Source organism: Mchenga conophoros, linkage group LG6 (assembly GCF_057382185.1).
Source record: "Mchenga conophoros isolate Kocher_MC1m ecotype Shallow Benthic linkage group LG6, M_conophoros_male_GT1.1, whole genome shotgun sequence".
Taxonomy (NCBI): domain Eukaryota; kingdom Metazoa; phylum Chordata; class Actinopteri; order Cichliformes; family Cichlidae; genus Mchenga; species Mchenga conophoros.
This window is the reverse complement of record NC_140531.1, coordinates 33,448,002-33,472,653: the sequence shown is the minus strand read 5'-3', so window position 1 is coordinate 33,472,653 and position 24,652 is coordinate 33,448,002. Positions and strand designations below refer to the sequence as shown.

At 37.0% G+C, this 24,652-nt stretch overlaps 2 protein-coding genes across 3 annotated transcripts; both read right to left on the bottom strand.

Moving 5' to 3' along the window:
* On the bottom strand, positions 1 to 9,062 carry LOC146573041 (polymeric immunoglobulin receptor-like). The gene is made up of 16 exons (XM_085278518.1): positions 8,960 to 9,062; positions 8,422 to 8,748; positions 7,558 to 7,878; positions 7,138 to 7,434; positions 6,272 to 6,331; positions 5,877 to 5,966; positions 5,709 to 5,782; positions 4,620 to 4,740; positions 4,233 to 4,288; positions 3,952 to 3,968; positions 3,009 to 3,181; positions 2,475 to 2,801; positions 1,180 to 1,500; positions 760 to 1,056; positions 497 to 528; positions 1 to 354 (listed from the first exon to the last, which is right to left on the bottom strand). The coding sequence occupies exons 1-16, from the start codon at positions 8,994 to 8,996 to the stop codon at positions 340 to 342; spliced, it is 2,565 nt and encodes an 854-aa protein (XP_085134644.1). The 5' UTR covers positions 8,997 to 9,062; the 3' UTR covers positions 1 to 339.
* A 1,435-nt stretch (positions 9,063 to 10,497) lies between these two features.
* On the bottom strand, positions 10,498 to 22,948 carry LOC146573040 (polymeric immunoglobulin receptor-like). Of its 2 annotated transcripts, XM_085277554.1 has the most exons (11): positions 22,838 to 22,948; positions 22,311 to 22,640; positions 21,684 to 22,004; positions 21,268 to 21,588; positions 21,033 to 21,137; positions 20,838 to 20,939; positions 18,554 to 18,847; positions 15,896 to 15,931; positions 15,722 to 15,802; positions 15,553 to 15,629; positions 10,498 to 12,936 (listed from the first exon to the last, which is right to left on the bottom strand). In XM_085277554.1, the coding sequence occupies exons 1-11, from the start codon at positions 22,872 to 22,874 to the stop codon at positions 12,829 to 12,831; spliced, it is 1,812 nt and encodes a 603-aa protein (XP_085133680.1). In that variant the 5' UTR covers positions 22,875 to 22,948; the 3' UTR covers positions 10,498 to 12,828. The 2 variants fall into 2 exon arrangements, with proteins under 2 accessions (XP_085133680.1, XP_085133679.1); XM_085277553.1 differs by having other exon boundaries at positions 20,838 to 21,137.
* Between the last annotated feature and the right edge of the window lie 1,704 nt (positions 22,949 to 24,652).

Below are 24,652 nucleotides of genomic sequence, written 5' to 3'. Positions count from 1 at the left end.
TTGATGTTAAGACATCTTTTTATTTAATTCACATTCACAATGAATACTGAACAGCATACATTAAATCTTACGCTTCCCTATGAGTAATTCATGATCATGCGGACCAGTCTCAGTTTAACAGTATCATCATAATCCAGTATGTGGTCGAGCACATCATCGATGGCTAGTTCTATGTTTAATGATGGTTTAAGGTCATGAAGAACAGACATCACAATGCATGTGGGATCATTCTTAGCCTTCCAGATGTTGTGTGACCAGAGGAAGAGTCGGATGGCAGGGATGAGCCGTGGCATTCATAGTCTCTTCATTATCTTGTCATAGTGGTCTGCGTAGAAAAACTCAACTGCGTGTCCTCTGTAAAAAATGAAAACCACAAGGTCTTAATTAACACACACATGCACACACACACACACGCTAACCTACCATTTATTTATTTAGTGGTCAGACGGTCTTATGATTTTAGGTCTGAAAAAAGTGCATATATGTTACTACTCACCCCTATATCACAGGTCACACATCTCACAGTAACTATAAAGACAATGTGAAAATATTATGTTTTATTTGAAGCAATGTTAGAGCTGTAAAAAGAAATTAGATGACTGGTACAGTCTGTGCTTAGTGTAAAATATGGTATTGCTAATTTTTTTTCTGATCTAATCGCACACAACTAAACAACAAGCCACAGCCTTTGTTTCTACAGTGGGGACCAAAAGAAGGAACTCAATTAATTTCATTTGCATCAAAAAATGTTCATCTTACCCACTGACAGCTCAATCTTGGTGTAATTTCCAACTCTCCACTGTGGGTCTGACCCACACCAGTATGTCCCAGTATCATGTACATCTGAGTATGTGATCCTCACTGTGAAGGAGCTGGAGGCAGCATCATCTTGCAGTGTGACCCTTTGATCCATCGAGATGTCTGTGCATTTGTTGCGTTGGTCTCCCTTACAGAGGAACTTGCTGTTATTTCGGTGTTGTGGAGGATAAGGACACTGCAACAGTAGTAGATTTCCTGCAATACCATTTATGTGTTTTGCTTTGACACAGCACCACTCTGTCAGATCAAAAAATAAATGGTATTATTTAATCATGAAGTATTCAAATTTCACAAAACTATTTGACAGCAAATAATGTCTTCTTGGCGCTGGTGTAAAGAGCTATTACTATGAACTCTCACCTTCAACTTCCAGCTCAACAGCAGAGAAAACATCCACGTCAGAGTTTCCTTGAACACCACAGAGGTATGACCCTGAATCATTATGAGTCAAACTGTTAATGGTCACTGTGAATGTTCCTAACACTTTGTCATCATCAAGTCTGAATCGTCCATTTTGTTTGGTGTCAGAGGTGATCAGTGCCTGCTGCAGACATGTGGAGGGCCGGTTTCCTCTGCAGATGTACTTCAGGCTGTTCTGGTACTGAGACTCATACGGACAACTGATGGACTCAGAGTATCCCTCATAACTTTGAACTTTGGTCACAGTGTCACAGCAGCTGTCTGTCAAGAAGGTAAACAACACCAGAAGAAGTGTTACACCCATAAATGGCTATATATAAGGAATAAAATTTTCATATTTCAAGTCATTGTTTTAATGTTTTTTGGTTTTGTTGAGGTTTACTTCTTCTTGACCTCATCGATCTGTTTGATATCCCAGCTGGAGAAGAAGGGTCAGATGAGGCTGGAGTATTTTTCATCAAAGCTTTATTAACAATGCACACTGGGAGATCCCCCTACATGCAGCCACAGCAAGCACCAAGTGGATCTGAGGAGCACCCCTCATACACACCGTTATAGAGTAAGTGGAGGGGCTGCCCTGTGCCACCCCTCTTCAGTAGTTTTCCACTAATTCTATTGTTCAGTCAGCTTTTACTTCTCATTTTCGACAGGCAGACCCCCACTGTCAATAAATTCCTTATTCTACACAGTTACACACCAGAACATATAGCTAAACCAACTAGTTGACAACAAAAGTCCACTATAGTCCTCTGAACAGGGGTTGACAAAGTCATCCCAACAAAACACAGTTATGAATCATTTCCCGTTCTTCTAATCTACAGTCACACCGTATTATGTAAGTAAACCTAAGCACATTCTATTCTAATCATTTTTTTATTCTACTCACAAATGCTTCACATAGATTTATAAAGTTGTGACTTTTTTCTATCTTGCAGTGCTTGTATGATGGTTTAAATATATTTACTATTTGCATTTATTATTTTATCTCCTCATCAGTTTTTTAAGTGTTGTTGCTACTGGTCTGTAGATGTTTATCTTTCAGGCTAAATCAGTGGGATGAATGAATGTGATCTTAATTAAAGATTCAACTAAACCCAACCAGTGACTGTTGAGTTAAACTACAGTTAAACAGTATGTTGATTTTACTGCAGATATAGCTGGTAATGGCAGTACGTTTAACTTTCTTTATATAATTTTTAATCACTTTAAATGTACAAATCCATGTCTTTATTTACCTGGTACTAATTTCAGCTCGACTTCAGTGTAGATATCTATTCCAGTTCTGGTCACTCCACACCAGTATTTCCCAGCATCCGTGGATTGAAGATCAGCGATGGTTGTTGTGAAGATTTGTGCTGTTTTGTCATCATGGATCCTGTATTTGTTTTTCACGGAGTTTGATGTTGTAATAAGAAGATCACTGTCACCACAGTCGTTCTTACACAGGTACTTTTCATAAGATTCATAACCCTCATCATAAGAGCAGGAAACGTTAACCTCTCTCCCCACATATCCAGTCACATAGATCACCCCTGCTTCACAGGTCACACATCTCAGAGTAACTGTAAAGACATTTTGAAAATATTATATTTTATTTGAAGCAACGTTAGAGCTGTAAAAAAAAATCAGATGACCAGGACAGCCATCTAACTTTTCATAACTGGTCCTGCATACTGCTCCTTAACAGTAAAACAGATAAATATACTGTTTAATCTACATCTGCCTTTGACCTTTATATGTTTATTTATTTATTCTTTTAAAATACTTACTGCAGAGGATGAAAAGCAGGTTTTGGAGGATCCACATCTTTGCTTTGGCTGATTGAAATTTAAGATTTGAAAATGTTAAGCAGACACTGTGGTCTTTTACAGCAATGAGAAGGGACGTGCAGAGCTGAACTATCAGTACAGAGGGGATGGCGCTTTCTTCCATGGCCCTTCCTCTAAATGTATTTCAGTAATTTATAAAATAGCTGACATAGGCCATCTGGTGGTGAAAGAAGTATTCAGAAGTTAGAAGTGTTAAGAACAACGCTGCCAAAAAAAAAAAGTTATAACATCTAGGAAATTGTACCTACAGATTTGAAAGTCCAAGCTTTCACTGCAGAAAAGTAAACCTCAGAGGTTTTGTCTTTTAACCTGTTGACATTACCCATAAGGAAAAGAAATAGTAAAAACATATATGATTTACTCATGAAAGTGGCCACTTTCATGAGTAAATCATATATAAATCATATAAGGATTACATGATTTACTCATGAAAGTGGCCACTTTCTCATTACTTTCATATATTTTTTTAGTAAGTATACAAAACATACAAGTTTCATTATATAATTTTTCAAGGGATCTTATATGTGTTTTCACTCTTGTATGCTTTTCATACAAGTTTCATACAAGACAGATAAAAACTTTATAAGATTTACATATATCTTTTCCATATGGGTAAGCATGCTTTAATATAAAAGCATCATTAATCTCCTGATTTTGTTTCAGTTCCAAAGCATGAATTCAAAATGGGGAGAATTTATAGAGGCCAATGCCGACATGTAGGGAAAAAATAATCTGCACCTCGGGACCTGCACAGATTCTTCTATGCATGGATAGGATAGACTGTCTGTGAGATCGAGGAGCTTCTTCCAAATTCTCCTCTCAGACAACTCAACTGGAGTCTAAAGTTCAGTTCACCGACTCCTTTGGCATTGGCTGCCTTCACTCTGCTGCTCTTGCAAACTGCCAACACATAGTGACAGACCTTAACAGATCCCAGTCCTCATAATAATAATAATAATAATAATGGATTGCATTTATATAGCGCTTTTCAAGGCACCCAAAGCGCTTTACAATTCCACTATTCATTCACTCTCCCATTCACACACTGGTGGAGGCAGCTACAGACTGACAGAAGCGAGCCATATCGCGCCATCGGCCCCTCTGGTCAACACCAGTAGGCGGTAGGGTAAAGTGTCTTGCCCAAGGAAACAACGACCAGGACAGAGAGCCCGGGGATCGAACCGGCGACCTTCTGGTTACAGATACGCTTCCCAACCTATCTATTTAAAAAAGTAAATGAAAGTAACAGATGTAATCGGAAAAGCAGTTGTGGTGATTATAGTTAATTTAGTTAAAATAAATGAAGATGAATAGAAATCAATGTACTATTAAATGTATTATTATGTTTCGCCAAACTGTATTTTATTTTACTTTGCTTATTTAGTTAGTTCACACTCATGTTGATAATTTACATTTGGAGAATTCTACATTTTTATTTTAAAAAGAGTAGAAAGTTTTATGAACACTCTAAGGAATACTAATGAAATGAAATATATGGAACCACAGTTGTGAACTCAATTCATGTTTTTCTATTATGGAAACTTTCATTACAGTGGATTTCTTCTGTTGTGGGCATGTTTGCGTAGACCTCTTCATCTCTACCTGGATCTTCATGGTGGCTACAGGTGCGTTGCTTTTTGTAGGTCAAGACACTTTCTTGATTTTCATAAATCTAAAAAAGAATCAGCACACAGTAAGCAGAACAATGAACGACACACGTTGCAGAGACCTGGGTTGTTGGAAACATTTTGAAAAAAATGTCTATACACTGGCATTTTAGCCAAAGTAGCCTTATGCTTCCTCCAGCAAGTCAAGTTGCAGTATTAATTTATGTTCATCCAGGGTTATAATAACCAAAATTTAGTAAACATTTTTTTTTTAAGGAATTATAGTTAAGGGTAATAAATGTAACAGCACACAAATTCTCAGTGTTCTGGAAGTGCAGCCTGTTGGTCAATAGTCACTCTTTCATGTCAGTAACTGAAATTCAGGTGCTTTATCTCCATATTGTATTATTTCAAATCCTGGTTCTTACTTTTATGGCCTTAGGAGTTGGTGGTCCCCAACTATATCTTAGAACAGGGGTGGGCAACTCCAGGCCTCGAGGGTCGGTGTCCTGCAGGTTTTAGATGTGTCCTTGAACCAACACAGCTGGCTAAATGATCTCCTCAACATGTCCTGAAGTTCTCCAGAGGCCTGGTAACAAACTAATCGTGTGATTCAGGTGTGTTGACCCAGGGTATTATCTAAAACCTGCGGGACACCAGCCCTCGAGGCCTGGAGTTGCCCATCCCTGTCTTAGAACTAATTTACTCCCAAGCTGGATCCTTAGGTGGTCAATAGCCACTCTTTCATGCCACAATGTAACAATGCACCATGATACACTTACTAAAAGTGTACAGTTAATGTCACACTATGATATAGAAGTGAAAACAGGTCAAGGGAGCACTTCTCTTTTAACTCTTGTGTTCAAAACAATTAGACTACATCTTCCTATTTAATTAAATCGCCAAATAAATTTTACATATTAAAGGTTGTTTGGACTATGAGTAAAATCAGTCATTTCTTTTATTGTAATTATTTATAGTGAAGTGTGTTATAGACGCACAACTCTATTAATACTCTTTCTCTAAGACTTACTCTGCTTCCTGTTGCACCCATCACTTCCTTTGAGCTCTTTGCCTTTGGTGTATGTTTGCTCGTGGTGTCACCAGCTTCAGAAAATACACAGCATTAGATGTGGTTATGCTAGTTTTTCATGCACATCTGAGTTTAAGGGTCTCTGTGTGTATATGAATGTAACAATACCTTTGTGACATCTGTACTTATAAACAATTACTAGAACACACATTAGCAGCAGCGCAACGGGTACTGTGTAAACCACATAGAGTGCTGCATCTGAAAAATAGAAACCAAAACAGAACACAGTAAAACTGCAGTTTCAATAACAATCTTTCATGGACCTAACAGCAGACCCGTGGACTTACGTAATGGTTTCATGATCTTTGGTTTATACGTTATGTGTGTAACTTAACTGTGGTTACTGGTGCACACACCCACAGATGTTTTAACATATTGGCTTGACCAAAACCAAATGTTAACCATAATTCATGGTGTAAAATGTATTTCTTGTCACAACACCTATCAGCTGAAGTACACAGTAACAAACACACACGTGTTTCCTGTATCTGTAAAAGTTTTACCTGGGATTCTTGTTCCCACTGTGGTGCCTGGAGTTACAGTGCTGGTGTGCTGCAGAAAGACTGTAAGAGAAAAAAAAACCTCTTAGTGCTCTCAGCAACTATATTTCAGAGACAGATTATAGTCAAAAAAGTCAAAAACACTGGGTCATTTGACCAAATGTTTGTACCAAAACACCTTTTCACGTTTTCTCCATTGAATTACCAGGAAACAGATAAATCAACCAAGAAACCAGTGCTTATTTCTGTTACTGTATTTCATGGAGTTTCATAGACATTAAATTGGTCATGTTTGTCAATCTGTTTTTAAAACCAAAGGTGATTGTGCTTTTGAGGTTGTAGCGCACAAGCTGTGAAACAGACGTCCCCAGTCAGTCAGCTTGGCTGACTCAATCTTCAATCCACCCTATCTTCAGCCTGACGAAACATTTTTTAACTCTGTGTTTTTAAAAGTGCTACATAAATGAAGTTATTGTTATATATTCCATGGTATCAGTTTTCACAGTATTAATACTCAGGTGATAGTTACACTTTCAAGGTTTGCTTGATTCCTATTTTATATTTGTAGTTAATACATGTGAGCACATAGCACATAAGCTTGTATAACTTAACAAATTCTTACATACAGCAAAACAAAACAGACCCCAAAACAGATTTCAGATAAATGTTCATCTGATAAGTAACGAGTAGGTGAGGTTGTCAGTAGTTCTATTTCGGTGGTGCTATTTGTTGTGCTCACTGTGAGCTTCATGCAGACAGTTTTCTTTTTTCATTTGTTCACACCTCAGACAGCTGAACTGAGCCCAAACAAGCACACAGCTTACACATCTATTAGTTGCATTATATATACAAAATTGTTCATAGCATACCTGACAGCTCAATCTTGGTGTAGTTTCCAACTCCCCACTGTGAGTCTGTCCCACACCAGTATGTCCCAGCATCATCTGCTTCCAGTGCTGTGATCTTCATCATGAAAGAACTGGAAGTAGCATTATCTTGCAGTGTGAACCTCCTTTGACTCACCGCCATCTTTGTGCAATTGTTGCGGTGGTCTCCCTTACAGAGGAACTTGCTGTTATGCCGATATTGTCGAGGATAAGGACACTGCAAAGTTAGTGGATATCCTGCAGTACCATTTATTGTAGTTGATTTGACACAGCACCACTCTGTCAGATTGAAAGAGAAAAGGTATTTTAGAATCACCAGATATTCAGCTTGTTGGAGCTTATTGAAGAGAAATCATTGATATATTCAGGCTGCTGTAATTAAGTATAACTATGAACTCTCACCTTCAACTTCCAGCTCAACAGCAGAGAAAACATCCACGTCAGAGTTTCTTTGGACACCACAGAGGTACGATCCTGAATCATTTTGAGTCAAACTGTTAATGGTCACTGTGAATGTTCCTAACATCTTGTCATCATCAAGTCTGAATCGCCCATTTTGTTTGGTGTCAGAGGTGATCAGTGCCTGCTGCAGACATGTGGAGGGCCGGTTTCCTCTGCAGATGTACTTTAGACTGTTCTGGTACTGAGACTCATACGGACAACTGACAGACTCAGAGTATCCCTCATAACTTTGAACTTTGGTCACAGTGTCACAGCAGCTGTCTGTCAAGAAGGTAAACAGCACCAGAAGCGTTACAGCCAAAAAATGGTTATATATAAAGAACAAGAGTTTTATATTCAACTCATTGTTTTAAAGTCTTTCACTTGCTTCACATACATGCTTATATGAGGGTTTAAATATATTTACTGTTTGCATTTATTATTTTATCTCCTCATTAGTCACTGATTTAATGTCTTTTGCTTGTTTCACATACATTTATAAAGTTGTGACTTTTTTCCACCATGCAGTGCTTATATGAGCGTTTACTGTTTGCATTTATTATTTTATCTACTCGGGAGTGTTTTATGTCTTTTTGTTACTGGTCTGTACATGTTTATCCATCGGGCTTAAGCACTGAGATGTCAGCATAGGAGCTTAAGATTGATTGTACTAAACTGAACCAATGAGTATTGAGTTAAGCTACAGTTTAACAGTATGTTGATTTTACAGCAGATATAGCTGGTAATGGCAGTACGTTTAACTTTCTTTATATAATTTTTAATCACTTTAAATGTACAATTCATCCTGTCCATGTCTTTATTTACCTGGTACTAATTTCAGCTCGATTTCAGTGTAAATATCTATTCCAAATATGGTCACTCCACACCAGTATTTCCCAGCATCCACAGAATGAAGATCAGAGATGGTCGTTGTGAAGATTCGTGATGTTTTGTCATCATGGATCCTGTATTTATTTTTCGAGGAGTTTGATGTTGTAATAAGAACATCGCCACTACCACAGTCATTATTACACAGGTACTTTTCATAAGATTCATAACCCTCATCATAAGAGCAGGAAACGTTAACCTCTCTACCCACATATCCAGTCACATGGATCACCCCTGCTTCACAGGTCACACATCTCAGAGTCACTGTAAAGACATTTTGAAAATATTATGTTTTATTTGAAGCAACGTTAGAGCTGTAAAAAAAAAAAAATCAGATGACCAGGACAGCCATCTAACTTTTCATAACTGGTCCTGCATACTGCTCCTTAACAGTAAAACAGATAAATCTACTGTTTAATCTACATCTGCCTTTGACCTTTATATGTTTATTTATTTATTCTTTTAAAATACTTACTGCAGAGGATGAAAAGCAGGTTTTGGAGGCTCCACATCTTTGCTTTGGCTGATTGAAATTTAAGATTTGAAAATGTTATGCAGACACTGTGGTCTTTTACAGCAATGAGAAGGGACGTGCAGAGCTGAACTATAAGTACAGAGGGGATGGCGCTTTCTTCGATGTCTCTTCCTCTAAGTGTATTTTAGTAATTTGTAAAATAGCTGACATAGGCCATCTGGTGGTGAAAGAAGTATTTAGAAGTTAGAAGTGTTAAGAACAGCACTGCCAATACAAGAGTTAAGAGATTTAGGAAATTTTACTTATAAAGCTTGCATTGTAGAAAACCAACTCGGAGGTTTTGTGTTTCATCCTGTTAACATTAAGCATTCATTAATATAAAAGCATCATTAATCCCCTGATTTTGTGTCAGTCCCAAAGCTTGAACCTAATTCAAAATGGGGAGAATTTATAGTCTTATGATGACAAGTTAAAAAAAATCATCTTCATTTTGGGGCTTGCACAGATACTTCTAATAAAGACTAACGGACCAGTTATTCCATTATTAATTAGCTCAGAATTAGAGTTAAACAGTTACTTGTACCACTTGTACCACTGTTTATAGACATGCAAACTGAAGTCCTTGCCTTTAACTATGTAATTAAGGTAATGCAATGTAATTCGGTTTCTGATATTTGTTTGCTTTGCATTGTCTACAGAAAACACACACACACGTATAACAACCTAATTCTTGGAGTCTGCCACTCTCATCTGAACATTTATAAGTGTTCTGACCTGACACATTGAAGCGATTGCTGTCAACTCAGATTTCATGAAACCTTAAAAAACATTTACTTTGTACTACTTTCAGCTCGACTTCAGTCTACATATCATCAAATGTTCTGGTCACTGGACACCAGTATTTCCCAACATCCATAGATTGGAGATCATAGTTAAGGGAGCAGGTCTTTTGAGGGACTGAACGCTGGCGTGTTTTTGCTGCCACTGCTCTCTTTCGATACTTATTGCTTAGTATAGTTACACAGGTTTGTGCTATTCCCAGAACTTATATTTTCTGCCAGGTAAGTTGTTTCCTCGCCTTACTCGGTTGGGTGCTGTGCTTTCGGCCATATTTACTGTCAGCTGTTAGTTTCAGCTGTCACCTTAACCACATATGCATTCACAGCTCACTAGCTACAAAACCAACAAGGCTCTCTGGCATTAGAGCACACCTTTCCCTGGCCTTAAGTACTCCTAATTGCTGATTAGAGTCAGCTGTACAAAAGGGTGGCAACTAAGGCAGGAAGACAGCAGGACAAACCCACACAAGGTCAGTTTCACAGGATAACCTGCAAAGGCCGTAACAATGATAATTGTCATTAGATATAGGCAAAGGCAGCTCTGGCCCTTTTTAAAAACACCTTCATCGTTATTATCTTGGGTGTCTGTAGTACTCATCCACCTCAAAATCTGTTCCCTTGATGATGACAAGGAAGGAAGCAGGAACCTGCTGCTTTTTTATTTTTATGTTACACATTTCTTTACAGTACGCTAGTTGTTTTTGTACATTTTTAATTAATAACAAACACAGATAATACATTTTCTCAGACTCTTATCCTGAGAAATCATGAGGCAATTTTATATAATATACTGCAATTTTTATTAAACATACACTAAGCTGCTTGCAAATAAAATGCATTTAGTAGATTTGAAAAATGTGGTATATCAAAAAGTTTTGAAAGAGCTAATTGAGCCAATAAGCTTACACAGAGAAGCTTATTTTACAGAACAACAAAATAAGACAGCCAAAAGCCTGGAGAGCTTTATATTAATTAATAAACAGTTCAGCATCATTGCTCAAACAGAACAGGTGCATTGTGTCATTACCAGGATTTTCTTATGTAGGACTGATGTTAACATGAAAAAGACACAGTGGTACAAATTAGTAAACAGCCCAATAACACGGAGTTTTTTTTGCCATCTTGGTGTTTAGAAAGCAGATAGACAAAGGGACTAGTTATGCAAACAAGCACTCATTTGTTAACAACCTGTGACTAACAGGTCATTAGGATATATGCATATCGTAGGTAATCTTCTATTCCTACTCTAATAATCAGTGTTAAACAAATACATCACCAGCAGGGGGCTCACTGTGAAACACTAACCAGTAATATTGCACGTAAAGGAAGATAATTTATACAATATGAAAGTTTTGTCAAATGTTCAAGTTGAAAGTTTTGTAGATGTTTCTGTGTATCATGAACATTTTACCTTTCACTGCTGTATTTTTGACTCCAAATGTCTAAAACTGACATTTTCAGCAAAGTGGGGACTTCTTTAAATAGTTCAAAACAATAAACCAAACAAAAACGAATATATAAAATTGAATAAATGTAATGTTTTATTACTGTATGTAAACACATTTGATTGTGTTCCACTTTTGTATTTGTTCACTTAAAAATCATGTGAAATTTTGCATTATTAGATTTTCACATTAAAAAAACAGCAGATATTTTTATGAACACTAAGCAATTAAAATCAAAGCTAGTAACTACAGATGCAAGTGCTACTTCCAGTTAGGTCCATTTATAATTGTTTTTATACCTCTTTGCCAGAACATATTCTAATTATAGTTATACAGTGGACATGGACATAATGCGTAGACTCTCAGCTTTCATTTGAGGGTATCCACAGTCAAATTGAATAAAGAGTTTTGGAGTTTCAGCTTCTTAACATGTGCCAACCGCTTTATAAAGGGACCAGAAGTAACTGGACAACTCAAAGGCTGTTTCATGGGCAGGTGTGGGCACTTCCTGTATTATGTCATTATTAATTAAGCAGATAAAGGGCCTGGAGTTGATTTGATGTGTCATGCTTGCATTTGGAATATTTTGCTGTGAACAAACAACATGCATCCAAAGGAGTTCTCCATGCAGGTGAAAAAAGCCATCCTTAAGCTGAGAAAACAGAAAAACCCATCTGAGAAATTGCTTCAATGTTTGAAATGATAATATCTACAGTTTGGTACATCCTGAGAAAGAAAGAAAGAAAGAAAGAAAGAAAGAAAGAAAGAAAGAAAGAAAGAAAGAAAGCAAGCAAGCACTGGTAAGCTCAGCAACGCAAGAAGACTTGGATGTTCATGGAAGACAACTTTGGTAGATGATCGCAGAATCATTTCATGGTGAAGAGAAACCCGTTTACAACAGCCAACCAAGTGACAGCACTCTCCAGGACGTAGGTGTATCGATATCCAAGTCTACGCTGGCGTGGAATGGCTTATGATCCAAAGCATTCCACATCTTCTGTAAAACACGGCAGAGGCAGTGTGCTTGGGCGTGCATGACTGCCAGTGGCACTGGGACACTAGTGTTTATTAATGATGTGACACAGGACAGAAGCAGCCAATGGAATTCTGAGGTGTTCAGACATACTGTCTGCTCAAATCAGGCCAAATGCAGTCAAATTGATTGGGCAGATGGACTTGTACAGATGGACAATGACCCAAAACATACAGACAAAGCAACCCAGGAGTTTATTAAACCAAAGATGTGGAATATTTTTGAATGGCCAAGTGGGTGACCTGATCTTAACCCAAGTGGGCGTGCATTTCATTTGTTGAAGATTTAAAAGAAGGAAACATAGTAACCGGTGATGTCCATGAGTTCAAGACTTGGGGGTGTAATTGCCAGCAAAGGGTTTCAATCATGTATTAGAAATTAACATTTTATTTTCACCTATTTAATTTGTCCAATTACTTTTGAGTCCCTTCAGCTGCATCTGAGTTGTTTCATTTGAAGAACCAAAATGAGAAAATAGTTGTATCTGTCCAAATATTTATGGACTGAACTGTATCTTCTGTTGGGTTTATGGAAATTTTCATTGCAGTAGATTTATTCACTTGCGGTCAAGTTTTCGTAGTGTACTTCTACATCTACTTCTTCATAGACGTTACTGGTGCTTTGGTCATTGGAGGTCACCACACCTTGATTTTTATAAATCTAAAAAAGAATCAAGACACATTAAACAGAACAAATGAATGACACGTGTTGCAGAGAAATGAGTTGTGGACACATTTAGAAATGTTCTACAATTACACTAAAGCCAGTAGAAGTATTTCCTTATGGTTGTACACCTTAACAGTGAGTCAAGTTGTAGTGTAGACGTAGGGGTGGGTTTTGATTATAATTTTTCCAATTAAAGTCGATTCTAGCTTGAATAAGGCGATATTGATTCATTAAAATCCTGAATCAATTTTTAAGTATAAATTTATTTTGCCCTGAACACCAGAATCTCAGGTTAAACAGCAGGTAAACCGATTCTGCACAAAGACACAAGGACCCGCCGACGCATCAGAGTCAATGAGATGTCGGCTTTCTCACCTGACGGCATGTACACGTACACGCTGAAAGCCGACATCTCACTGTTTCCGATGCGTTGGGTCCGCGCTTTATTTTTTTTTTGTGCTACATTCAGAAGCTGCAGGTTTTTGTCTCTCTCCAACCAAAATTGAGTGAACCAGCAGCAAAAGAAGATGCAAACTAGGCTTCACATTTTGCTTCACATAAACATCGTCATGAATTCCCTCTTACTTTGTCTCCACCATGATAAAATCACACTTCATGCACAGCTCTCTCTCTCTCTCTCTCTCTCTCTCTCTCTCTCAGTGTACTTCAAGAAAAGTTTCCCATCTCAAATCTTTTTTTTTTTTTTTGCATTATTTGCTTGCTTATTACCCACCAGTCTACCGTAATGTGCTCTCGGCCACTGTTTTTTTAATTTATTTATTTAGTTTTAACTTAAATGACTTCTGACAAAAAAACCTTATTCCTGGTGTTCAATACTGAAGACATGTAAACTTTTTAAAAATTCTGCAAAATTAAAAAATGCTTGGCTCTAATAAAGCCTCTATAACTTTGCTCTGCTCCACTTTAGCAGCATCAGATAATATTCATATGTTGATTCATGTTTTTGTTCGTTTTTTTTCTACTGCTAATTATTTATAAGGTTATCTGCTATAAAAAGCCAGGCCAGGAAAATCTCCTTCATGTTTTTTTGTGCTTTATCCTCAGTTACTTTGACACAAAGGCATCTGCTGTTATGCTTACACCTTTGATAAAGTCTCACAAGTCAACTTTCTTTTTATAAATATAAAAATATGCATACACTGCACTGCCATCAAAATACTGATTCTAGATACAGATTCTAACACATGAAAAAAGGAACTTTTAACACAGCTTTTCCAAACGGCCTAGTTTTAATTTGGATGCTTAATTTATTTACTTTGCACACAGATTTAAAATTATTTCACAAAAACCAAAAACTATAAGCATCAAAAACGATTAGCCTTCTTGATTTAGGTCCATTGTGTATCCTTTTTGCTAGACAACAGACTGCAGTCATTTTTTTTTATAGTTTTCAACAAATCCCACACATATCTCCTGGGCAATCCTGGCCCATTTGTCTTTGTTGCATCTTTTAAGTTCCTCCAGGTTTGATGGTCTTCTGGCATGGACCTTGGTCTTTCGTTCACCCCACACATTTGAAATAGAATTAAAGTCAGGGCTTTCAGCAAGTCAGTCAGAGATGTTCACTTTGGTCTTCTGGAGGTCATTCTTCACCAAGAGTGAGGTATCTTTTGAGTCACTGTAGTGACCCAGACCTAGATGTGCTACTAACTGCTTGAGGTTGTCTTTCATAATATTCACATATCTTTATATCTTTACGATTCCTTCCACTTTCACAAGTTTCCCAGTTCCAGATGCACTGGAGCATCCCTACAGCATAATCACAAAGTTTTCTTTCCAGAGTCTTTGAGATCGTTTCTTTCCTACCTCTCCCAGGCTTGTTCCAAAACGTGTCACTTTCATTGAATTTACTGATTTCACTCCAGTTCTTGACATTTTGAAATCCTGTAATAACTTTCTACATCTAAAAGTATATTTCTCAAATCTAAACAGATTTGCTGAAGTTTTTGAACTGTTTGTAAACTGGAACATAACCCAGAGTTTTAACCACATCCTTGCATAGCAGCAGTTCTATGGCTGAATGAAAAAGGTCAGTTTTTAATAGGGCTTATTATACTGACTATGATAGTCACAATTGTTGTCTTGTGTGGAAAAATACGCCACCCAGTGGACACTAGAGGGACAGAAAATAATGAACAGAGAAGCAATTCAATGGTCACATGTATCTGTGGGCTGAAGTCAGGAAAGTTTCTGTTAGGCTGCCACTATAGTCGTCTTATAAACACCAGAAACACTGCATTGATTCTGGTATTATTTCCCCCAAATGTTTCTGTGAAAGTGTGCAAATTAGTTTGTTTAGAAATGGTGTGTTAAATTCACTTGTTCTGTTAAAAAAAAAAAAAACAGCCCCACCCTATGGGTTTCACAGGGTGGGGCTAATAATTGTGTCCTCATCTGTAAATGAATGTAGACATAACAAATCCAAATGGGAGATCCAATTAAATTCCAGTTGTCCCACATTCCAAACTAATCTTGCATATTAAACCCAACAAACAGTAAAAAGTCAGTTTTTTTTTATCCTAAATATTCATAATTGAGTGTGAGACAAACATGCTTCTCTATTAAGACTTTACACTTTAGTTTTCTTACTTCACTTTGTGCTGCACCAATCACCTTCTTTGAACTCTTTTTCCTAGATGCATTTCTCCGCAGGGAGAGAACAGCTTCTGAAAACACACAGCATTAAATATGGTTATGCTGTATTTGCATGCACATTTGAGTGTAAGGGTCTCTCTGTGCATATGAATATAAAAGATACCTTCAATCCTGGAATGTCTGTACTTATAAACAAGAACGAGGATACATATCAAAAGCAGTACAGGGGGTATCACATAGAGTGCTGAAAAACAAACAAACAAAAAACTATTGTTCTCATAACACAGAAGTACACATTGACAGTCATACATATATAATATATCTTTAATTTATTTACCTGGGTTCTTTTTTCCCAGAGTGCTCTGTGGAAAGACTGCAAGTGAAAATAACTATAAGTGCTCTTAGCAACGTTATATTAACACAGACTGTAATACAATGACAGGAGATGATAAACTAAAAATTTATCGCATGCCGCTCACTCTTTCCTTCCTGTCTCATTATGTAGAAAGAATTTCATGCTTATCTTTAGTATGTAGCAGGTCAAATCTACTTGTAACATATGAAATATACACTGTAAAAAAAATTGTAATATAAAAGTATTTTACTGTGTATTTTACAGTTTTGTACTGTTTTTCTAGAATATGATTAAATTTACATAAATAGACTGTGATTTTACATTTCAAATGTAAATTAACGTAAAATCACTGTAAATGTAATAAAACATAATTTTCTTGTTTTGTAAATGTATTTGTCTGTACATATGCATATTTAGATTGTTAAAATACATTCACAAATGTATCATAATTTCACAAATATTTGTCCTTTATTTGAAAGATTGAACTGTTTAATTCAAATGTAATGCTATGGAAAAATATATAAAATGATTCTTATAAACTTTTTTTTACATCAAATGATTATTATTATCATTGTTATTTAGGGCGATCGTAGCTCAAGAGTTGGCTCAAGAGTTGGCAGTTTGCCTTGTAATTAGAAGGTTGCCGGTTCAACAGTCTCTCTCGTTTCATCCTTGGGCAAGACACTTCACCTACTGGTGATGGCCAGAGGGGCTGATGGCGCGATATGGCAGCCTCGCCTCTGTCAGTCTGTCCCAGGGCAGCTGTGGCTACAACCGTAGCTTGCCTCCACCAGTGTGTGAATGTGAGAGTGAATGAATAGTGGAATTGTAAAGCGCTTTGAGGGTCTCGAAAAGTGCTATATAACTGCAATCCATTATTATTTAAACCAACTGTTAACTGTATATTTCTGTACATTTAAGTATTATTATTCATATTGCCGCATTCATTGACCTTGTTTATAGGTAATTTCATTGTTTAATCACATTAAAATGTTCCTAATTTAATGTTTAAAAGCACTTGATAAAGGCAAAATCCCATGTAAAATTAGGGCAACAAACTGTATTGTCATTACTCAAAGTTATTTTCTGTTATTTTCTGGTATTATTTTGGCGCCCCAGCTGCCGAAATATTCCTGGTTTTTTTTAGGATTTTGTTTTTTTTACAGTGTAGAGTGGAGAAAATAATTATTTGATCCTCTCAAATATCCAAATGAACAGAATCAACCTTTTGGGATCTGGATACAATTGTGTCATATTCTGAGGTAGGCTTAGGTAGCCTGGGGACCCTTATTGATACATGCCCTTGTTGGGATAAAAGCAATGACTGCAAAAGAAGTCTGCAACATTTTTATCTCACATTTAAAACAAAACCCCAAACCTTGCAAATCCTGTTGCTGTAAATACTCTAGTTTTCATTACTTTTGATCCTACCTTTCTTTACTCATCATTAAACAGAAACTATCAATTATTGAGCCAACCAAGCCCATAAAATGAAAGCAGTTTGTCAAAGAAACTTATTGTACAGAACAACAAAATAAGACCTCTGCACTAATTAGTTGACTAACAGTTCAGCATAACTGCTTAAAAACACAGCTGCACACAGGTGAATGGTGTCATTACCATGATTTTCTTAAAGGGAGTAGTCCAAAACTATAAAAAGTCCAATCACACAGGGTTGTTTTTTTTTTTTTTTTGCCATGTAGGTGTTTTTAAACCAGATACACAAAGGAACTAATTATGCAAACAAGGACTCTGAGCACTCATTTATTAACAACATGTGACTGACAGTTTGTTAGGAAATAAACACACTGTGGATAATTCTCTATTCCTACTCTTATAATCAGTGTTACACTAATACATCACCAGCAGGGGGCTCACTGTGTACTAATACTGCGTAGTGTGTAGTGTAGTAATACTGCAGGCAAGGGAAGGAAATTGATTTTCTTGGCTTATCTGAAGGATATCCGCCAAAGGCGAGTGCTGGGCTGTTTTCAAAAGATTTCTGTGTATCATGGACATTTTACTTTTCACTGCTCTATTTTTCAATCCAAATGTCTTAAACTGACACCCTAACAAAGTGGGAAATAATTATTTGTTCCTCTCCAGTTGTTTAATTGTAGATTCATTTTAATGGACAGAGACAGAGTATTAACCAAAAATTCTAAAAAGACTAAGTCAAAGGTTTGGAAATTTAACTAAAGATCTGAATAAACATAATACAAAATCTTAAATTTTATCTATCTATCTATCTATCTATCTATCTATCTATCTATCTATCTATCTATCTATCTATCTATCTATCTATCTATCTATCTATCTATCTATCTATCTGTCTGTCTATCTGTCTATCTGTCTGTCTGTCTGTCTGTCTGTCTGTATACATACATACATACATGTATATATATATATATATAGTCGTGATTTACCAGCAGTACTAAGTAGGGCTCAGTTATTGTTTTGTGTATTTTATTATTTTATTTTTCGGGTGGGTAGCACTGGGCTAACAGTTTTTATTTGATCACACCTCGGACAACTGTATGATCACCTACACTCTGTTTCCATAATGGAGCTCTAACAAACACATATCCTACAAACACATTTATTGTATTATCATAGTGTGTACAAAAGTGTTTAACATACCTGACAACTGAATCTTGGTGTAGTTTCCAACTCCCCACTGTGAGTCTGACCCACACCAGTATGTCCCAGCATCAGCTGCTTCCAGCTTTGAGATTATCACAATCAAAGTGCTGGAAGAAGCATCTTGTAGTGTGAATCTGCTTTGATTCTTTAGCATATCTGTGCAGTTGTTTCGGTGGTCTCCCTTACAGAGAAACTTCCTGTTATCCCGGTATTGTGAAGGATAAGGACACTGCAAAGTTAGTGGATGCCCCACAGTACCATTTATTTTAGCTGATTTGACACAGCAGAACTCTGTATAAATGAAAGAAAAAGGTTATTTCAGAATCATCAAATATTCAACTGATGTAATGAAAACATTCAGATCAGAGTTTCTTTGAACACCACAAAGGTAATACCCTGAATCCTCTTAGCTCAAGCTGGTGATGTTTATGTATGTAATTTTTTTTTTAAACTTTTTATCATCATAAAGTCTGAATCGTCCATTTTTCTTGTTATAAGAGGTGATTAGTGCCTGTTTCCTCTGCAGATGGCTGTTCTGGTACTGAGGCTCATACAGACAACTAATGGATACTGAATATCCCTGATAATTCAGAATTTTAGTCACAGTGTCACAGCAGTGGTCTGTCAACAGGGGTAAAAGCATCAGAAGACATATTACACCCATTAAACAGTTGTATATAAAACTTAAGGATTTCATATTTAACTCATTGAACAACTTCATATTTGTAAACTTGTGACAGTTTTCCATCATTTGATGCTCATATAGTGCTTTAAATTTTACAGCACAGAAACAGATAATCCTGAACAAGCAGAAACTTTCTATGAATTCCCATTAACTGTAACTCAGTGTCAAACTGAATTTTACTAAGTCTTTGTTTACCTTTTACTAATTTCAGCTTGACATCAGTGTAGATATCTTCTGAACAGAGACTTGGAGGAGAGAGACCTAATATTTAATAATCCACATTCCACTGTTTTACTCTTTGGTTCAGATGTGGATACTGTATTGTTCTTTCTTTGTGATTTTTTACGTTAAGGTTGTTTATTGCTGGTTTTTAGTTTCTTTTTTGTCTGTTTGGGAGCTGACACAGTCTCAATGGAGATGGGTTTTTGGGGGGGTAGCAGGAGGAGAGACGCTGCAGAGAGGCGTGTAAGACTGCAACTCTGCTTCCTGGTCCCAACTCTGGATAGTCATATTTTGGGGGGTTTAATAAATTTGTCCATATTTCTAGAAATGAGAGCTGCGCCATCTGAAGTGGGATGGATGCCGTCTCTCCTAACAAGACCAGGTTTCCTCCAGAAGGTTTGCCAATTATCTATGAAGCCCACATCATTTCTTGGACACCACTCAGACAGCCAGCAATTTAAGGAGAACATGCGGCTAAACATGTCACTCCTGGTCTGATTGGGGAGGGGACCAGAGAAAACTACAGAGTCCAACATTGTTTTGGCAAAGTTACACACCGATTCAATATTGACTTTAGTGACCTCCGATTGGCGTAACTGGGTGCCATTACTGCCGACGTATATTATGATTTTACTGTATTTATGTTTACCCTTAGCCGGCAGGTTTACATTTCCCTCAATGTTGCCTGCTCTGGCCCCTGGAAAACAATATGAAATATAGAGTGTGGAAAATAATTATTTGATCCTCTGCAATATCCAAATGAACAGAATCAACTTTTTGGGATCTGGATACAATTGTGTGTCATATTCCGAGGTAGGCTTAGGTAGCCTGGGGACCCTTACTAGATACATGCCCTTGTGGGGATAAAAGCAATGTAGAAGTTATAGTTTTTACAAGATTTTCTACTGTAGGAGATACAGTTTTTCCAGGAGTTTTTATTGTAGAAGGTACAGTGCTGGTATGCTGCAGAAAGACTGTTGGAGAAAAAACCCTCTTAGTTCTCTTAGAAACTTTATTTTAACACAAGAATCACGTTTTAGTAGAATGACTAGTGCAGAGGGTCCTACCCTAAAAATCTTAAACTATTCACACAACTGAAATTAGATTATTAATTAATGACATAATTAATTAATTTAGTCATTTATGTAGCAAACCATCCAGTAAAGAAGATAAAAAAAAAAACTGGCCTCTAGTTCTGTTTGGCATATATTCTGTGCTTTGTGTGAAACACTATGAGGGCAGAGTTGTCATAATTCTATCACACTACAAACAACTGAATCACCAGCCGCAGTGTATGCTTTAAAAGCAGTGTAAAAAAAGCATGTAACTCATAGCTCTGTCTATTTTTCCTTTATTAAAATGTGTTCATCTCACCGACTGACAGCTGAATCTTGGTGTAGTTTCCAACTCTCCACTGTGAGTCTGACCCACACCAGTATGTCCCAGCATCATCCTCTTGTATCTTTGTGATCGTCACTGAGAAAGAGTTGGAATAAATATCATCTTGTAGTGCAAATCTGTTTTGACTCGTCCCCATGTCTCTGCAACTGTTGCGGTGGTCTCCCTTACAGAGGAACTTCCTGTTATCCTGATGTTGTTGAGGATAAGGGCACTGCAGAGTTAGTGGCTGTCCAACAGTACCTGTTATTTTAGTTGACCTGACACAGCACCACTCTGTCAGATGGAAAGAGAAAAACTATTTACGATTCAAAAATATTAAACTTTCAGAAAGACTTTTTTTTTTTTTCTCGAAGAAGCTGTTTTCTTTTGGTTGGTATAATGAGATATTACTATGACCTCTCACCTTTGACTCTTAGCTCAACAGCAGAGAAAACATCATGGTCAGAGTTTGTTTGAACACCACAAAGGTAATGCCCTGAATCACTTTGGGTCAAGCTGCTAATTGTCACTGTGAATATTCTTGACATTTTTACATCATTAAGTCTGAAGCGACCATTTTCTCTGTTGTTAGAGGTGATTAGTGCATCCTGCAGACATGTGGAGGGCTGGTTTCCTCTGCAGATGTACTTCAGGCTGTTCTGGTACTGATTCTCATGAGGACAATTGATGGACTCAGAGTATCCCTCATAACTTTCAATATTGGTCACAGTATCACAGCAGTGGTCTGTCAAAAAGACAAATGTATTAATTTTACAGAGTTTGTAAAATGTATTAGTTTTCTGTCAGCTGATATAATGAGATGTTACTATGACCTCTCACCTTTAACTTTCAGCTCAAAAGCATAGAAAAGATGCAGGTCAGAGTTTCTTTGGATGCCACAGAGGTAACGCCCTGAATCACTTTGGGTCAAACTGCTAATCTTTGTTGTGAGTTGTGTTGACATATTTTCTTCGTCAAATCTGAATCGCCCATTTTGTTTGTTGTAAGAGGTGATTAGTGCCTGTTGCAGACACATGGAGGGCCGTGTTCCTCTGCAGATGTACTTCAGGCTGTTCTGGTACTGGGACTCATACAGACAACTGAAGGACACTGAATATCCTGCATAACTTTCAACTTCTTTCACACTGTTACAGCAGCTGTCTGTCAAAAAGATCAACAGCATTAGAAAACGCGCTACAGCCAATACAGATATGATGTTTTATTTAATTAGCTTGCTGCAACAAAATTGTATGTAATGGATCTTAAAAAAACCTGAACTAAACTGAAACATTGATAATGGCTAAAACTGAGGTGCAGGTCATATTTATAGCATTTAATGCAAGTAATGTTCTATCAGTTATATTTTTGTCTGTCGTTACATTGGAACCTATACAATAACAACGGGTTTGTACATATGATTTTACCTCAATTCAACATAAAATTCGATTTTGGGAAAGGTTTATTTACCTTGGACTAATTTCAGCTCGACTTCGGTGTAGATATCTATTCCAGTTCTGCTCACGCCACACCAGTATTTCCCAGTATCCACAGAACGAAGGTCAGAGATGCTCGTTGTGAAGATTCGTGCTGTTTTGTCATCATGGATCCTGTATTTGCTTGTCACTGGATTTGATGTTGTAATAAGAACATCATCATTGCTGCCACAGTCATTCTTACACAGGTACTTCTCATAAGACTCGTAACCCTGATCATAGGAGCAGGAAACTTTAACCGCACTCCCCACATATCTAGTTACATGGATCACCCCTACTGCACTGGTCACACACCTCAGAGCAACTGGAAAAAGAATGTAAAAGTCAACATGGTAGGTTTCATACTAACAATGTTAGTGCTGTATAACGAAATTACCAAGACTGAAAAAGCGTTTGGCCTACTGCTCCTAAATTACTAGAAGAGATATGTGTACTACTTAGTCTACATCAGCCTTTATATGGTCTTCATATTTTAGTTATTTACCAGTTTAAACAACTTACTGCAAAAGGTGAACAGCAGGTTTTGAAGTCTCCTCATCTTTGCTTCAGTTTGTCCATATAGAGCCTTGACAGGAAATTCTCTCACGTTTAAAAAAAATCATGCCAACAATAGGTGTCATTTAACGTCATAGTAATGTGAAGGGAGGGGTAGAGCTGGACCATCAACACAGATGAGGTGGAGCATTCTTAGTTGGGCTTACACATTCCATCTAGTGGTTAAAGAAGATTTCACAAGCTTTCCATAATAGCATAGGATTGAATAGAATAGCCCTTTATTGTCATTGTACACACTGTTCCAAAAAATAGTAATGTCAAATTATTTTACTGTGTATTTTACAGTTGTGTACTGTTTTTCTAGAATATCATTACATTTACATAAGTAGACTGTGATCTGACACGTCAGATGTAAAACAACATAACATCACTGTAAATGTAATAAAACACAATTTACTTGTTTGTTAAATATATTTTGTTGTACATATGCATATTTAGATTGTAAAAATACATCCAGAAATGTCTTCCATCAGGCCTTGGGACATGTGCTGCTGTTCAGATGTTCTTGTTTTATTGTTTATGGTTACGTTACTTTTAACTGTTATCTTGAATGTTATGTTTACGCCGTGGTGCAGCGTCACTGACAGTTGTTGTTTTGTAGAGAGAGTGCTGTACCATGAGTGACTTCTGTTGTGCTGTTGCTGAACCTTGAGGCATATTGTAGCACCGGCAAGCGTTTTAATAAAGAGCTCCCCCTACCAGCTAGGGGTTAAATTACAAGCTCAATCTCTTTCTGTGAGCTTCTTTGTTAAGATTTCTCTGCATGCCACAATGTAAAACATTGCACGGACACGCTATGCTAATGATATATTTTGAAAAAGAAATGTAGAGGTAGGAATTGTAATTATTATAAATAACATGACGCTAAGCATTGGCCAATGAATGTGAACTAACAACAACAAGGTTGCGGGTATGGCTGCGACCATAGGAAAAAACCCTAATATGAAGGTATTTTACTGTGCATTTTACAGTAATCTTCTGTTCTTCTAGAATATCATTAAAGTTACGTAAATAGACTTTGACTTCACATTTTGAATGTCAAATCCCATGTCAAATTAGCGCAACAAACTCTATTTTCATTACTGAAAATAACTGTATTTTTATGGGACAGTTATTTTCTGTTATTTTACGGTCGTATTTTGGCGCCCCAGCTGCCGGAATATTACCGTTTTTTTAAGATGTTTTTTTCCCCCCTATTTATAGATGATTTCATTGTTTAATCACATTAACATGTTCCTGATTTAATGTTTAGCGGCACTTGAAAAAGGCGAGATCCCATGTCAAATTAGCGCAACTAATTGTATTTTCATTACTGGAAATAACCGTATTTTTATGGGGAGTTATTTTCTGTTATTTCACGGTCGTATTTTGGCGCCCCAGCTGCCGGAATATTACCTTTGTTTCAGGATGGTTTTTTTTAACAGTGCATGTACAATGAAATTGTAAAATTGTGTGTGTGCCACACCAACCATGCCGGCATAAAATATAAATAGTAGACAGCAGGAATCCCTTTTTAAAGAGAGAGCTATTAAAACAAACTACCACTTTACTGCTAAGTAAAAGACACACAGAAAAAATTAATAAAAGTTCAAGTATGAAATTGGTCAAAGTCCGAAGCGCTCCCTCTGACTGCCTACTGCCCCCAAACCCTGTTCCAGCCAGATGATTTCAGCTGGCTTCAGACTGGTATTAAATACTTGGGCATTACATTCCCTCCTTTGATATCTAACATGTTTCAGGCTAATTTTGAACCTCTATTGG

Bases quoted from the DNA above. Each gene is read 5' to 3' on its own strand.
- LOC146573041 (XM_085278518.1), bottom strand. From the start codon at position 8,996: ATGTGGAGCCTCCAAAACCTGCTTTTCATCCTCTGCA. The intron at 4,741-5,708 runs GTAAGTCTTAGA...ATTCTTTTTTAG, and splicing joins TGGGTGCAACAGGAAGCAGA to ATTTATGAAAATCAAGAAAG. The intron at 2,802-3,008 runs GTAAGTATTTTA...ATGTCTTTACAG, and splicing joins CCTGCTTTTCATCCTCTGCA to TTACTCTGAGATGTGTGACC.
- LOC146573040 (XM_085277553.1), bottom strand. From the start codon at position 22,874: ATGAGGAGACTTCAAAACCTGCTGTTCACCTTTTGCA. The intron at 21,589-21,683 runs GTGAGAGGTCAT...TCTTTTTGACAG, and splicing joins TTTTGAGCTGAAAGTTAAAG to ACCACTGCTGTGATACTGTG. The intron at 21,138-21,267 runs GTGAGAGGTCAT...TCCATCTGACAG, and splicing joins TGTTGAGCTAAGAGTCAAAG to AGTGGTGCTGTGTCAGGTCA.